The 16,888-nt window shown below is 29.9% G+C and overlaps 2 protein-coding genes across 3 annotated transcripts; both read left to right on the top strand.

Annotated features, from left to right (window-relative positions):
* Positions 1–81: 81 nt before the first annotated feature.
* LOC127280668 (zinc finger RNA-binding protein) lies at positions 82–8,980 on the top strand. Its single transcript, XM_051303834.1, has 11 exons — positions 82–421; positions 778–941; positions 1,264–1,602; positions 1,813–2,379; positions 2,736–3,452; positions 3,521–3,800; positions 3,880–4,064; positions 5,434–5,582; positions 6,938–7,033; positions 7,297–7,417; positions 7,699–8,980. Exons 1-11 carry the CDS (start codon positions 372–374, stop codon positions 7,980–7,982), a joined length of 2,952 nt encoding a protein of 983 aa, XP_051159791.1. The 5' UTR covers positions 82–371; the 3' UTR covers positions 7,983–8,980.
* Positions 8,981–11,926: 2,946 nt separating this feature from the next.
* On the top strand, positions 11,927–15,868 carry LOC127280667 (polyubiquitin-A). 2 transcript variants are annotated; one of them, XM_051303833.1, is made up of 6 exons: positions 11,927–12,094; positions 12,893–13,382; positions 13,572–13,766; positions 14,223–14,255; positions 14,446–15,129; positions 15,237–15,868. In XM_051303833.1, exons 2-6 carry the CDS (start codon positions 12,899–12,901, stop codon positions 15,671–15,673), a joined length of 1,833 nt encoding a protein of 610 aa, XP_051159790.1. In that variant the 5' UTR covers positions 11,927–12,094; positions 12,893–12,898; the 3' UTR covers positions 15,674–15,868. The 2 variants fall into 2 exon arrangements, with proteins under 2 accessions (XP_051159790.1, XP_051159789.1); XM_051303832.1 differs by having other exon boundaries at positions 13,572–14,255.
* The last annotated feature ends 1,020 nt before the right edge of the window (positions 15,869–16,888 follow it).

The following is a 16,888-nucleotide window of genomic DNA, read 5'->3' as shown; positions in this document are numbered from 1 at the left end:
AAATATCAGACAAAAAACTACCAAACTACCAGGTTTCTTGGATTGAAGGATCGCGGGTACAGTAAGTCCTTGCAGATTTCTCGCATGAGCTTTAAATCGCTTGCTCGAATTTTCTCGGCGTAGTTTATTTTCCGGGTATTGCAATTAGCAATAGCGTGTTGATTTGCGCGAAGGTAGTTGCTCTCGAAAAATCAGCGCATGGTTCTTGAGGAAAGTGACCAGTGGTGGCCCACCTCGAAATCAAGTATTTCTTCCGGCTCCAACAGACGAACCAATAGAATTCCTTCTAGTGACGCCATTAAGGCTGAATTCGTGGCACGCCCTACGACTTCCTCCATTGTCCTTCTTTCCGGGATTCTCTACAAGGAAGGATGGCGCAGAACAATTATTTCGGATTTACTCACGGCGGAACTCAATATGGGTACGAAATCGTCTAAATTTATTTTTTATTAAGTAGTTAGTGTTAAGCGTCAAGTTTTATTCGCGACGGGTTGACCGCGATATCTTAACGTTCTCTGCACTCGAGGGGGCTTTAACGTGTTTCGAAAGGCACTTAGCCGGCTCGGCCGCCATTTCTCGACGTGTGTAGAGCGTCTATAGAGCATTTTCGAGCATTTAGTCTTCGGGTCAAATTTTTTTTTTCCATCTTAAAGCCTCTTTCATCTAACGTTCGTAACTTTTTTTTTTCCCCACCCCCCTTTTCCAACTGTGATTAATCTCAAGAAGAAAACAAATTCAAGCAGCCGAAAAACTAGAGTGAATTTATGTTATATATAGGGCGACCAGCGCTGCCGCCTATCAAACAGGACAAGCGGGATACGCAGTGACGCCAGCGGCTACAGCCGCCACATACACTCAACGACCTGCAGCAGCTGCAGCTACTGGTTACGAAACTTATCAAGCGGCCGCTGCTGCAGCCGCCACAGGCACAACATACGCCGGTAAGTTTATTTTACTTTTTCTCTCCTCATTTTGGTAATATTTTCCCTTATCTCTCTCTCATACATGCTTTTAAGTTGTCTTGTAATTTTAATTTCAATTTAAAAGAAATGGTAGAAAAGTCATTTTCATATTTAAATAAATTTGTTGTCTTCTCAATTTCTTGATTCCTAAGCATCCAAATAGGAAATTGGAATGCTGCCAGAGATTAAGTGCTTTCTTGGAAATTTAAATTCAAATCTCAGTAAATTTTCATCATTCATTGTCTTGATTAAAAATAAAGTGTAATTAAAAAAAAAAAAAAAAATTGTACTTTTTCAACAGCAAATCCTGGTACTGTGGCACAGACATACGACTACGGATACGGACGAGCTGCACCGGCTGCTACCTACGACGCTACTAAGACATATTATCAACAACCAGCAGCAGCACCAGCAACTTATACAACAACAGAGACTCATTATCAGGCAGCAAAGCCCGCGTATAGCACAACTAGTGCTTATACAGGAGCTCCTAGACAAGCAACAACAACAGGACAGGCAAAAACTTATCAGGCATCAAGTACTGCTTATCAACAGTCAAATCCTTCACAGAGTGCAACATATTCATCAGGTTATACTGCACCACCAACACCAGCTGCTACTCCGTCCGCGGCAACAAATAGTAAGTCCCTATATTTTTAAAATTTATTCTCCATTTTTAGTTTCTTTGAAATATTATGTTTATCTAGAATTTTAATTTACAAAGATTACCAAAATAATTTAACTGGAATTTGCGTTGGTAAGTATAAGAATGATGAAATAATTTTTTTTTCAGTTTTGAGAAAAATAATTAATTTTCAATAAATAAAATTTTTGTGTTTTTTTTTTATAGAAACGGCGAGTACAGCGTATTCTGGCTACGACGCGGCGCTCTACAGCGCTGCGACAATGTACGTAGCCCAGCAGACAGCCAACACCAATTCCACCAATCAAAAAACTGGTGGTTGGCAGGGCTATGGTCGTAAGGGATTTGGTGCCGGTGGTGGTGGTGGTATGAAGCAAATGCGTCCAAAGCAACCGCCAAAACCACAACAATTACATTATTGTGATGTTTGTAAAATAAGTTGTGCTGGTCCACAAACATATCGGGAGCATCTTGAGGGTCAAAAGCATAAGAAAAAGGAGGCTTCATTAAAAGTGCCACAACAACCACCAGCAAGAGGCGCTGGTAATTCATTACGTTGTGAACTTTGCGATGTCACTTGTACCGGAAATGATGCATATGCAGCACATATACGTGGCGCAAAACATCAAAAGGTCGTCAAGCTACATACCAAACTTGGAAAGCCAATACCAAGCCCTGATCCAACAGTTCTCAATCCAAAACCAGCGGCTGCTGCCAAAACAACAGGAAAAAAAGGCACGGTCACGGCTACTCCTAAAATCAACTTTGTTGCTTGTTAGTATTTCTTTTAGTCATCACAATTTCATTTTTTTTCTCTTTCTCAAATTATTTTCTTCTTTTTACAAAAATTTTTTTATTTTCATTTATATTTACTTATTGTTACCAATATTATTTGTTAATCCTTTTTTTGTTCTACATTTTCGTATAGAAATCTAAAATGCTCTTTTTTATCATAGCAATAAAAAAAAATATATATATATGCTTCCGGGTGTTCACTAGACCGTAAACCCGGGAAATAACAGAATTTGCCAAAAACTCGTATTTTTAAATTTAAATTATAAGTTGCACGTTATTTTTTTATTTGCATGCAAAAAAAAAAAATTGGGTCACAAAAAAATTTATTGTTACAGCTGGAAATCTTGGAACCGTTAATCAAGCGGCAGCGGAAATAAAAATTGAAGATGGAAGTGACGATGTTGGTGATGATGCAAATATAGATGAGAAGGATATACAACCTGTTGGACAGGAATATATTGAGGAGAATAAATCTGATGACGGAAAAATCATTAGCTTTAATTGTAAATTGTGCGAATGTCGTTTTAATGATCCAAACGCCAAAGATATGCACATGAAGGGTCGTCGTCATAGATTTGCATATAAAAAAAAAGTAAATCCAGATCTTGTTGTTGATATGAAGCCAAGTCTTAAGCAAAGAAAAATGCTTGAGGAAAAATTACGTAGACAACAAGTTAGAGAGGAATATATGCGTCGTCGTGAGGAAATGAATCAAATGGGCCCAATGGGACCAATGTGTCCAATGATGGATGAAGAAATGATGTACTGGGAAGAAAGACGACGTTACGAAGAAGAATGCGAATATTATGAATGGTATCGACGTTATGGCCGAGGACCTGGTGCACCACCAATGCCAAGACCATTCCCTGGACCACCTCCAATGATGATGTTCCCAGGTCCCCAGAGACGTCCCGATTCATCTGATGATAAACACGTTCTCTCTCATCATTCGACTATTTATCCCAAGGAGGAAGAACTGCAGGCAGTTCAAAAAATTGTTTCACATACGGAAAAAGCATTGAAATTTGTCTCAGACACTTTAGCTGAAGGAGGTAATTGTCATTTTTAGTAATTGTTTATTATTTTTCATAATTTATTTTAAATAAATTCAATTTATTAGGTAAAAAGCCAGGTGCTACTAATAATACAGCGGCTGTAGTGTCTGCGCCAGCTGTTGCGGTTACTGATGTGAAAAAAGAGGATGGAGATAAAAAGAAGAATGCAACACCCCCACAGAAAGAGGATGGAAGTGATGGTAATCTATTCTCATTTCAAAAGGAGAAAGAGGACTCGCGAATTCTTCGTGGTGTTATGCGCGTTGGAAATCTTGCAAAGGGTCTTCTTCTTTCTGGCGACAATCATGTTTGCCTCGTTGTTCTCTGTGCCGAAAAACCAACAAGGTAAGTAATGAAAAAATTTCGCAAGAAAATTCTCTATTTTTGTTATTTTAAAAATGATTTTTTTTTTTTCAATATTTAGAACTTTATTAAACAAAGTTGCGGAAATTTTACCAGCCCAATTAAAGACAGTTGCACCAGAAGATTCGTATAATGTTGGTAAACATCCGGAATCAGCTGCATTGACTGTATCTGGAGGATCTGTGACTGTCAGTATAACTCTCACAAGTCCATTGATGCGCGATACAACAAAAGCAACACCCGCAGGTAATTTAATCGTTAAACGATTTCACGATGGCCAAGAAAAGGATAATCCAATTAATTATTCTTATTATTTAATTATTATTATTATTATTATTAGTCAGAAATAGAGGAAGCAAATTTTTATTTTTGTTTCACACGCGTTTTTTGTTTGTTCTTTTCATGGCCTGGATATTGATATCTTTATTTTAAGCACCCGAAGAAAGAGATATTTATATATTGGGAGAAAAATATTTTAAAGAAATAGAATATAAATAGGTGCAGCCAAGGACTATGGGACAAAGCAGTCGATTCGCGATTTTTTCTAACAAAAATATTTCCTTTTTGATGCAGCCGCATTCAGTGTGTCCACGGGGTAGTTGATATTTGTTATTTCAATTTATAATATTTTGTTTTAATTCCGCGCTTTTTTTTGCTAATTTAAAAAAAAATTGTTTCTTTATCAATTGAGAAAAATTGCAAATAACGCATGAATATTGACTAAAATTTAATGATGTCGAATTTCATATTTTTTGATGCTGTAATTTTTTTTTTTTTTTTTTCTTTCAAATTGAAATTAGACATAATTTTAGAAAATACTCAAGTGTCACATATGGCAAATTTTGTAGATTTAAAAATTTTTTTTTTGCAACTTTTCTTTTTTACAAAATGTAGTTTGATAGATTTGCAAATTAAATTTAGAATTTAATTGCATATAAAGATTGTTATTAGTTTTTAATGATAAAGAAAACACAAATTTCGCAAAAATAGTTTCACTTAGTTTGCTTTTTTCCGGATACACATCGAACGTGGACATGCTTCTGAGATCAAGAAACAACGCTGAGGCAATCTTAAAACTATGGACTTTTTGATCATGCTATAATTATTTGTTAATTACCCTCTATCGATGCTCGATGCACGAACTTGTCTCTTTCAATGCACTTACATTTTGTATAGCCGAATTCTCTTTTTAAAGGTTTTTTCTTTTTTTTTCTTTCTTTTTTCAAAATCCTTAGAAATTGAGGATTTGGTTTCTACAGATCTCGGGGAATTGAAATGCACTTTTTTGAAATAATGCTAATAAATTGAATTAAGTTATATGCATTTAAAAATTTTTGAGATCCGTATTAGAAACTCGTGAGAAGAGAAGCGTGTGTGCATCGTTTAGCATTTATGGTAGTTTAAAATATTTATTTTCTATTTTTTTTTTTAAATCTTTGTTTTTATTGTTGAGGAGTGCATTTTGAAATGCGATTTTTTAAAAGGGTTTTTTAATATTATTTTTTGTTAATTAAATGAGAAAATGATAAAAATAAAAAAAAAATCTTAAAAGGGGCATGATCAAACACTCTAAGTGTTGTCTAAGCGTGTTATGCTTTCTTTGTTGAAATCTCAGATAATGCTGGACAGCAGCAACAGGGAGCTGCTCAACCACAAACGACGCCCGCAACGCCAACTGTGACCAAACCAGATCCGCTAGACGTACTTCCCAAGGCTAAGTGTTTGGAGGCTTTAGCTGCACTCAGGCATGCCAAGTGGTTTCAGGTTTGAATCAATTAACACTCAGTTCAAAATCTTGAAAAAAAAAAGAAAGTTAAAGAAAAACCTTTTGTTTTCCTACGTATCAATAAAGAAACAGAAAGTAGAGAAAAATTGAAAGGAAAAAAAAAGAAAAAACGAGTACAAATTATCCTTTTAAAAGAGCAGTCTTAGAACTTCCAGCCTTGTGAGAATTTATGAAATTATAATTATTATTATTATGAAAAATTCGGCCTGAAGTCTCGCTCGTTTGTTCGCATTCGATGTTTGAGCATATTTCTCAATTTTATTTCTGTATTTTGCTTATTTTAATAACAAAAAGTAAAAAAATTTAGGATTTGATTATTTTTAATAAGATTTAATAATTTTAAAAAGTTATCGCAATTTTTTCCGCCTTTACATTTGAGAATGCGATCAGATAGTTTTTTTTCAGGCAGGAACTTTAGTGTAATACAGACAATTGTCGATAATTATTATTGACACTTGTGTTTACAATTTGTTCCTATAAATAGTAATATTAATATCCAGAATAATAAACAATAAATGAATTAAAAAATTTCTAAATTTTTTCAACTTTTCTATATCTGAATTTTATCAAGTTTATTGATTTATTTGCTTTTTTATTTAAAAAAAAAAAAAATGAGACGCGAGGAAATAATTATTCTGGATCAATGCGCAATATAGCCTAGACTGAGTTCTGTTCTAGGTCTGTCTTTCAATCAAGAGTGGCGCATTTTTAAATTTTAAAAGGAAGAAACAATTTTTATTTATTTAAAAAGTAATTCCTTTTTTTTATGAAAAAACCTTTTTCTCAATGTATTTTTTATTATTGCATTAGCTTCAATGAAATATTTTGTTCCTTCAAGCACTGCTCTAGTTTGACTTTTCATTATTTACAAATATTATATTTGTATTTTTACAAATTTATTGTGCTAAATACGAGAGCACGATATTTTTTGAAATAAAGAGACAGACAAGCACAAGTACACAGTGGTGTCATGAGAATACCGGGTGTTTTTTGTTTTATTTTTTCTTTTTGAGAATTAAATTTTGTTAAGAATTTATTTCAACTTTTAACAATGATTATTTAAATATGTATAGTTGTTTTTTGAAAAATTAGAATTGTAAGAATTTTTTTTGTGAAATTTATTCTTAAACACCCGGTAAAATTGATATGGGCTAATGAAAATTATTATACATATTTATATAAAAATTAGGCACGAGGTTGGAAGGTTAGCTAAAGCCCACACAAAGCAAAAAAAAAAAAAAAATCAAAGGTCAGCTTTAGGATGGTGATATGTTTTAGTAAAAGCATTTGTTTTTTTAAAAATGTTTATATAATTGTTTTATATTTCTAATAGGCTAGAGCAACCTCATTGCAGAGCTGCGTAATGGTTATACGCATAATGCGTGATCTGTGCAACCGTGTACCAACTTGGGGACCATTAAATTCATGGGTTTGTATAATTATTATTATTATTTTTTTTCAATTAAATTTTTTCGAAAATAAAAATGATGAAATTGATGACGAGACTGAGTGTATCGCAAAACTATTAATGATATTGAAATCAAGTCTTTTGGTTTCTTTGATTGTTTCTAGATTCTTGTGATACTACACAGATGATTTGGCAAACTGATTATAAGCAAAATAATTACTTAAAAAAAAATAAATAAATGAATAGAAAGTTTGAAAATTAACATTTTTTTCTTCTCTATCTAGGCATTGGAATTGTTAACGGAAAAGGTGATAAGCACCGCTGGTGGTCCATTAAGTCCAGGTGAAGCTTTAAGACGATTATTGGAATGTGTCGCAGGAGGAATTTTACTACCTGGAGGTCCAGGTATGAATCTTTTTCATAAATAACAATTTTTTTTTTCTAATTTGACAAATAGATATTATTAATTACGAATGATGAAATTGATGACGAGACTGAGGGTATTGTAAAACTATTAATGATCTTGAAATCAAGTCTTTTGGTTTCTCTGATTGTTTCTAGATTATTGCGATACTACACAGATGATTTGGCAGGCTGACTATAAATATGAAAGAGAATTTTCATTCTTTATTTTAGAAAAATTCGATAATTAATGAATTTGTTTTTTTTTTTTTTTAATTTTGCAGGTTTGTCCGATCCTTGTGAAAAGGATCCAATTGATGCAATAGGAAATATGACTGCCCAACAAAGGGAAGATATATCATCTTCGGCGCAGCATGCACTCAGGTTAGTGGCATTCCGACAAATTCATAAAGTCCTTGGTATGGAACAACTTCCACCACCCAAATACAAGGGACGTTTTGCCCGTAAACGAAGACGTGACAATAGTAATGGCGAGGGCACTGATACTGAGACTTCGAAAAAGGACAAGAAGGCCGAAGAAGTCAAAATGGAGACGGATTCTAAGTAGATCCTACCAAAACATTCAATTTACTGATTAAGTATAACTTATCTAACGTAAGAAAAAATTCTCAAGCATTCAATGGCCTGTTTATATCAAGTTGTTTGCTTCTTTTTTTTTTTTTTTTTCTTTTAAAATAGAGAATAATTCTATATATATATAAAAAAAAAAATATTGAAGTTTCTCGACGACAATGTGTTTTTTAAAAAAACAATTTTCGTTTATCTTGACAATTTTTAATTTTAAGTGTCTCATTCTCATTTATTTCTATAAAAAATGAGATGTCTTTTTTTTTTATTTAATTAATTGAAAGAAAGGTAGACTGAAAAAGTAACTCAAAGAAGTTATTGACCCTTTTTAAAACAGGCCATTGTGGCGAAAATAAATCTAGTTCTAGGAATTCCTCGAATGAGTCGATAGAGAATGCATTGAGTAGTTTGGATTACGTATTAAGCTATTAATCTACTTTAAAGAAAAAAAAAAGAAAAAAAAAAAAAAAAGAACCGCCTGATATGAAGGGAGTTGTAATCGAAGGACGTGGAGATTTGTAATGTTTTTTTTTGAAAGTAAAGCTAACGCGTAGAGAACACATTTGTATCAAGACTTCATATGTGTATGTTGTGTGTGTAGTCGTACAAAAATGAAAAAGAAAAGCTAAACAAAAAAAAAAAAAAAAAAAAAAAATTAGAAAAAATGAGAAAAAAAGAAACGTTTGTTCTTATATCATGATTATTTTCAACGCATAATTAGTAAATATCAGAGCTTCGAACAGTCACAAATATTTATTTGCAAGATTTAAAAATAATAGCTACACTTGTCATCGAGTTTTTTTTTTCCATTTGTTTAATTAAAGTCACAAACTTCTAACAGTTTTTCATTAATATTTTACATTTAAACAGTCATTTTTTTTTCTTTCACAATATTTCTTCGATGTAGGGTGTATTTCTTTTTTTTTTTTGCTCTTGTATTTGAAAAACTTTCCTTGAATAAACCAAACGTGTATAACATTTTGGACGTTTCCTTTTTTTTAAAACAAAAGAAAAACCATTACTATTATTATTGTTGTCCACAGGATTTAAGCGAGAGGACTATTTTTTGTGTATCTGGCCACACACACAGTAACACAATTTTTAAAAAAAAAACCGGTGAAATTTTTCTATATTTTGAATATTATTTTCATTTATAGTAGAGATGTGATTTTATCTTTTTTTTTAATTTAAAAAAATTAAATAATCATTTCCTATATAACGTTATAAATAAATTATTAATTATTTAATATTAATTATAGCATTGGAATATGATTAATTTTATTCGATTATATTAATATTTGATTAATATTTTTTTGATTTTGCATGATTTTAAACATCTCTATTATCTATTAATTTTCAAAGATGAATTTTTTCTTATAATCACGATTATAAAAGTTAAGTTAAGCAAATGAAATTTTGTTTTAACTTTACTTTAATTATCAAATAGAAAATATAAAGGATGCCGTCAATTTCTTGTATCTCCGTTATAAAAAAAAACTAATCCAATTTGAATGCTGTGGTGTTTTACTAATAACCAACACTTTTCTTCTATTTCAGTCTAATTAAGATATTTTGGACACACGACAATCTTTGGCAAAATAATAATTCTATAGGTAAAAATTTTACAGAAAGTAATTTTTTTTTGTAAAAATTTTAAACATTTTTTAAACATATTGTAATTTTGTTTTATTAATAGAAATATATATATTTTTTAAATATTATTCTTAAATTTGTAATAAAATAAACGTTACTATTCATATTTGTTTAGTAATTTTTTATGAGCCGTGAAAAAAAGTAAATGAAAAACAAATTTACGTTTCCACTCGATTAACATTCGATAAAGATTGTCGTGTCCTTACTATCTTAAGTATTTGCAGAAAAGTGTAAATTAGTATTAATACATATTGAATCGTGTTTTTTTATAAAAAAAAAAAAAAAAAAAAATACATGATCTTGACTTTTGTATTGTTCCTATTAAAAATAACAGTTTATCGATTGAAAAGTGGTCATGATCTTTTCTTTTTTTTTTTTTTCGACATTTACTTTAAACTTGAGTTTTTCTCATTTTACTATTGTCATTTCCACTATTCAATTCGGTTCCGTCAACGTATTAGCGAAATCTTCGCGAAATATTTAAATAATTGTAGACATATATTTTCATTTGCAATTGAGAAATACTAGATTTAGGCGAAATTAATGCAATTTGAAATTTTATTTGTGATTTGACAATTTTGAGAAAAAAATTGAAGAATTTTCAATTTAATATCAATTTAAAAGACTTTCACGATGAAATATGGAAAAAAAAAGATTATAAAGGACTAAAATAGACTTTTTTCATAAAATTGAAAAGGAAATAAAATAAAATCTATTTTGCAATAAATTGCAAATAAATTCAATTGTTTCATCACTTTTTAAATTTTACTGATAATATTTAAGTTTTTTTTCATCTTTTTTTTTTTTTTTTTAAATTAAACACGAAGAAATTATAATTATTGTAAACTGCGTTAATTTTCTTTTAAAAGTTAGATTATAGTTATTGAAATTAAAATGGTTATTTCACTTAGTAATTTACTAATTTTAAATAAAAGACTTGAAATGCTAGTCGTCATACTATTATGACATGTGTTATATAATACACCGTAAGAAAGTATTCATTATTGCAAAGTGCATTAATAAAAATAAACAAAAATTTGAATATGTTGAAATGAGAAAATAATAATTTTTAAATACTAAAATGTAGAAAAATTGTTTATTTCTCGTCTCAGGATTTTCAAATCTAAAAGGAGATGAAAAACTCTATTATTGATTTTCTTTTTGTTTTTTTTTTTTTATTTTACTCAAACAAGTATTTTAGGAATTAAATTGACATTATTGTGTAATAAATAAAAACATTATTTTGTAATTTCTGCGCAATACGTGATGTTTATTTGTTATTCATTAGGATTGTGTATAATTGATGCAAATAAATAAACTAATTCATATTTCAAAATGAGGGTATTAATGATAGGAAAATTTAGAAAGGAGAAAGAGATGTATACTACTTTCGCCACTATGCATTACAAAAAAGGTCAGTTTTTATTTTATCTAATTTTTTTTTTTAAATATTAAATGATGTAAAAAAAATGGATTTTTATTTATTTAATTGAAATTGACATGATATGCAATTTTAATTGAATAAAAAATAATTTACGTAGAAAATTTATATTTTCTAATTTTTCTAGAATTTTTAAAGTATTGAATGAGACTTGTTTACCTAAAATAAAAAGAAATGTTAAAAATAAACTTTATGATAAATCGTAAAATTTGTGAAAAATTTTACTGATAATTTTCTAATATTAGTTTTGCTATTTTTTGAAATGAACAAATACAAAGGAAAATTTATAATATTAAAAGTTATTTTATGCTTTAAACAGTTGAGTAAAGAAATGTTCTAGAAATTTGGAAAGACAAAAAAACTGAATCATTGTTGGCATGTTTTAACCTGTCTTTTGCGATGTTGCATCAGCATTTTTAATATACACGTGCATTGCAATGACTTGTTATTATCGTCAGTATAGAATATTCTAGTAATATATACGACTTTCTGATAACTAATTTATCTTTATAATCTTAAAGAAAACGTCATATTTTTTTCTCTTAAATTGAATTATAATAAATATATATCCAATTAGTAACTTTAGAAACCTATTATTTTTAAAGCTCTTTGAATTTTTCATAAAACAAATTTTAGTGAAAAAATAACATTAAAAATTCACTTTTTAGTAATATTATTAATAATTTAAGAAATATTTTTAAACAAAGGATTTAAATTTCCAAAAATATTAATGAAAAATCCTTTGTGATGAAATCCAATGAAAAACAAATTCGTGTCTGCTGTCTTTTTTAACCAATTGAAAGTTTTAAAGGGTAGACTCTCAACCAATCAGGAGCATTTTCCGGTGACGTCACAGTTGTCAATGCGAGGTTATAAAAGTAGAACTTCCTTTCTTTCCCGTTTAGTATTCAAGTGTTCTTCAACGGAGTCACAAGTTTTCATCGTGATATTATTTTTCTGAAAAAAAAGTCTAATTTTGATCTCTACGTTGTCTACTGGTAAGTATTTTTAAGAAAACCGTTTTTTTTTGTATTTAACGTAAAGATTCTGGATATTTTAGATTTATTCGATATTTTGATTTTAAGACGCGATACATCTACGACCTATATAACGTTTTAAAACGTATAAAATTAACAATATGTCATTTTTAGAACATTGTAAATTCTGTAATAAAGAAAAAGAAACAGTAAATTGAAATAATAAAAAGTTTAATAGAAATTTAGAATCGTGAATAAAATCCAAAGGGGATAAATTATTTACATATTGCTATCTATAATTGTTCGTTTTGTTTTTTTTATGGGTTTCATTTGAATATTACTTTTGCAATTTTTAATTTTTTCTTTAAAAATTGAGCATTTATCGTGTTTTTGAAGTTTTTTTTTCTGATAGTTCCTTTGTTGCTAACGGGTCAGCTTGGGCGGTTCCTCGGTAGCCATATTGGACGAGTCCATTTTAACGTTATTGATCGTGTAAGTGAAAAGCTGATGAATCATGTTTTTCTTAGTGACTATTTAACTTTAGGGAAAATATATTTTTAGTTAAAATACAAATAAATTTCTAAATTCGTTACGCGAGTAATTTTACTTTTATTATTCTTAACAATATTCCAAGTTGACAATTTATCCCTGAAAACGACTGCTATAGTAAGGTCATGTAAATTTAATACTGTTACTCAACCAAAATTATAATTTCTTTTTATAAATATTTTCTCGGTAATAAAACAAATTTTGATACGTGATTTAAGAAAAAGAAAAAATATTTGAAATCAATTTTTAAAATGTAAATCTCTTTCACAGGCAAACATGCAGATTTTTGTAAAAACATTGACGGGGAAGACAATTACCCTTGAGGTTGAGGCTTCCGACACCATCGAGAATGTTAAGGCAAAAATCCAAGACAAAGAGGGAATTCCACCAGATCAGCAGAGATTGATCTTCGCTGGCAAACAATTGGAAGATGGACGCACCTTGTCTGATTACAATATTCAAAAAGAATCAACACTTCATTTGGTCCTTCGTCTTCGTGGTGGAATGCAGATTTTCGTAAAAACCTTAACTGGCAAAACAATCACTTTAGAAGTTGAAGCTTCTGACACCATTGAAAATGTCAAGGCCAAAATCCAAGACAAAGAAGGAATCCCACCAGATCAGCAGAGATTGATTTTCGCTGGCAAACAATTGGAAGATGGACGTACACTTTCTGATTATAATATTCAGAAGGAATCCACATTGCATTTAGTTCTTCGACTCAGAGGTGGAATGCAGATTTTCGTTAAAACTCTCACAGGTATGAAATATTTTTTAGTTATACAATTTTTTTTTTCTAACCACTTTTTTCGATAATTTTTGTAATTAATGCTTTATACAAAATTTACTGTTTTTAAATAATACTTTTATATTTAAAGTATAAAAAGCATTGAAATGGAAAATTAAATTCAAAAGGTGCTTTAAAATTAATATTAATTTTTCTCTTCAGGTAAAACCATTACATTGGAAGTTGAAGCATCCGACACTATTGAAAATGTAAAAGCAAAAATTCAAGACAAAGAAGGAATTCCACCAGATCAGCAGAGATTGATCTTCGCTGGCAAACAATTGGAAGATGGACGCACATTGTCTGATTATAATATACAAAAAGAATCCACTTTGCATTTAGTTCTTCGTCTCAGAGGTGGAATGCAAATTTTCGTGAAAACTTTAACCGGCAAAACAATCACCTTGGAAGTCGAAGCTTCTGACACCATCGAAAATGTAAAAGCAAAAATTCAAGATAAAGAGGGAATTCCACCAGATCAGCAAAGATTGATTTTCGCTGGTAAACAATTGGAAGATGGACGCACCTTGTCTGATTATAATATTCAAAAGGAATCGACACTTCACTTGGTACTTCGTCTTCGTGGTGGTATGCAAATTTTTGTAAAAACCTTGACCGGTAAGACCATCACATTAGAAGTTGAAGCTTCAGACACCATTGAAAACGTGAAAGCTAAAATTCAAGACAAAGAGGGAATTCCACCAGATCAGCAGAGATTGATCTTCGCTGGCAAACAATTGGAAGATGGTCGCACTCTGTCTGATTATAATATTCAGAAAGAATCAACATTGCATTTAGTTCTTCGTCTCAGAGGTGGAATGCAGATTTTCGTTAAAACTCTCACAGGTATGAAATATTTTTTAGTTATACAATTTTTTTTTTCTAACCACTTTTTTCGATAATTTTTGTGATTAATGCTTTAGACAAAATTTACTGTTTTTAAAAAAATACTTTTATATTTAAAATATAAAAAGCATTGAAATGGAAAATTAAATTCAAAAGGTGCCTTAAAATTAATATTAATTTTTCTCTTCAGGTAAAACCATTACATTGGAAGTTGAAGCATCCGACACAATTGAGAACGTGAAAGCAAAAATTCAAGATAAAGAGGGAATCCCACCAGATCAGCAGAGATTGATTTTCGCTGGCAAACAATTGGAAGATGGACGCACCTTGTCTGATTACAATATTCAAAAAGAATCAACACTTCATTTGGTTCTACGTCTTCGTGGTGGAATGCAGATTTTCGTAAAAACCTTAACTGGCAAAACAATCACATTGGAAGTTGAAGCTTCCGACACCATTGAAAACGTGAAAGCTAAAATACAGGACAAAGAGGGAATTCCACCAGATCAGCAAAGATTGATTTTCGCTGGCAAACAATTGGAAGATGGACGAACTCTTTCTGATTATAATATTCAGAAAGAATCAACACTTCATTTGGTCCTTCGTCTTCGCGGTGGAATGCAGATTTTCGTGAAAACCTTAACTGGCAAAACAATCACATTGGAAGTTGAAGCTTCCGACACCATTGAAAACGTGAAAGCAAAAATCCAAGACAAAGAGGGAATTCCACCAGATCAGCAGAGATTGATTTTCGCCGGAAAACAATTGGAAGATGGTCGCACACTTTCCGATTATAATATTCAGAAGGAATCCACATTGCATTTAGTCCTTCGTCTCAGGGGTGGAATGCAGATTTTCGTTAAAACACTCACAGGTATAGAATAAAAACTATTTAAAGAAAATTTTTTGTTAAGCAAAATGAAAATTATAAAAATGTATTTTTTTTCCAATTTTTTGCTTATTAAATTATTATCATTTCAGGTAAAACCATTACATTGGAAGTTGAAGCATCCGACACTATCGAAAATGTAAAAGCAAAAATTCAAGATAAAGAAGGAATCCCTCCAGATCAGCAGAGATTGATTTTCGCTGGCAAACAATTGGAAGATGGACGCACCTTGTCTGATTACAATATTCAAAAAGAATCAACACTTCATTTGGTCCTTCGTCTTCGTGGTGGAATGCAGATTTTTGTAAAAACCTTAACCGGCAAAACAATCACATTGGAAGTTGAAGCTTCCGACACTATTGAAAACGTTAAGGCTAAAATTCAGGACAAAGAGGGAATCCCACCAGATCAGCAGAGATTGATCTTCGCTGGCAAACAATTGGAAGATGGTCGCACACTTTCCGATTATAATATTCAAAAAGAATCTACCCTTCATTTGGTTTTACGACTTAGAGGTGGTTCCTGTTAAAAACGAATTCGTTTTTTTTTTTCTCTAAATATAATAGACATGAAATTATTGTTTATTCCGCTAAACTTAAAAAGTCGTATTTTTTTTTTATTTTTCGAGTATTTATTAAAAAAAAAAAAAAAAATGATTGAAAAAAAAACATGTGATACAACAATGGAAATTATCTTCTAAATAATATATTAATTTTCTTCTTAATTTCTGTGATTATTTCATTCTATTTTCCTTGCAATATTATAGTTTTAAGAGATATTTAATTAAAAATTGGTTTTTTTCGAACATTCATTGAAAATAATTTTTATATTGCAGTTTTAAAATTTTTTTTTTTGTTTTATAAATCTTAATATTGAAATTAAAAATCTGTTAAACTAAAATAATATAGATAGGGAAATATTTCTAGTATATATATTAAAAAATATAATATTTATAATCTATATTAAATAATGTAATTTTGTATGTAGTTTTTTTTTTGTCTTACGATATTAATAATCGATGTGTTACTATTGAAGCTCGTATATTTTAAAGCGCGAAAATTTGAAATTTTAAGTAAAAACAAAAATAATTAAATATATTTTTAATAATAGAGATAGAATTAAAATAAATATAATGAACGTATTTATTTACTTATTAAAGGTATAGATATTTTTATATCTGCGTCCCATAAACATTAATTACAAAGGGTGAATGTTATTGAATAATCCGAAAAATTAAATCAGTTGCAATTCGTCTATTGAGTTGTTTAGATGTATCAAACTTTGTGGTAAACATTATTTTTTAAATTTTAGCAAAATTTTTATTTCGGGAGTGTTCGAAGTTCTTAAATTCGGAATCGACAATAGAAAAAGTCTTGTTTAATTAAATTTAAATTCGGGAGTGTTTTTTTAAAACTGATAAATAAACTGAAAAACTTTTAAAAGCTGATTTTTTTGTGGTTAAATATGATGCATCATTTGCAGGTTAAGGTTAGAGAAATTTTTTTTTTACATTCGCATAATATAAGACGGTACGATACATTGATACAATAAAGTATAATAATTTAATTAATATAATAATTACATAATAACATAAACAATTATTTTCTGATATGAAATTTTATGAATTTTGAGGTTATATTATCATTTAAATAAGTGATGTATTTAGAGAATTTTTATATGGAAAAAATTTGTTTCGAACGATTAGTTGACTATAAATGAATATTTTGCTTGAACCAAATGTTTA

Source organism: Leptopilina boulardi, unplaced genomic scaffold, assembly GCF_019393585.1.
Source record: "Leptopilina boulardi isolate dan_hultmark-lab unplaced genomic scaffold, ZJU_Lbou_2.1 LbouV2_249, whole genome shotgun sequence".
NCBI classification, from domain to species: Eukaryota; Metazoa; Arthropoda; class Insecta; order Hymenoptera; family Figitidae; genus Leptopilina; species Leptopilina boulardi.
Note: the sequence above shows the minus strand (reverse complement) of the source record. Positions and strands in the feature narration are given on the sequence as shown.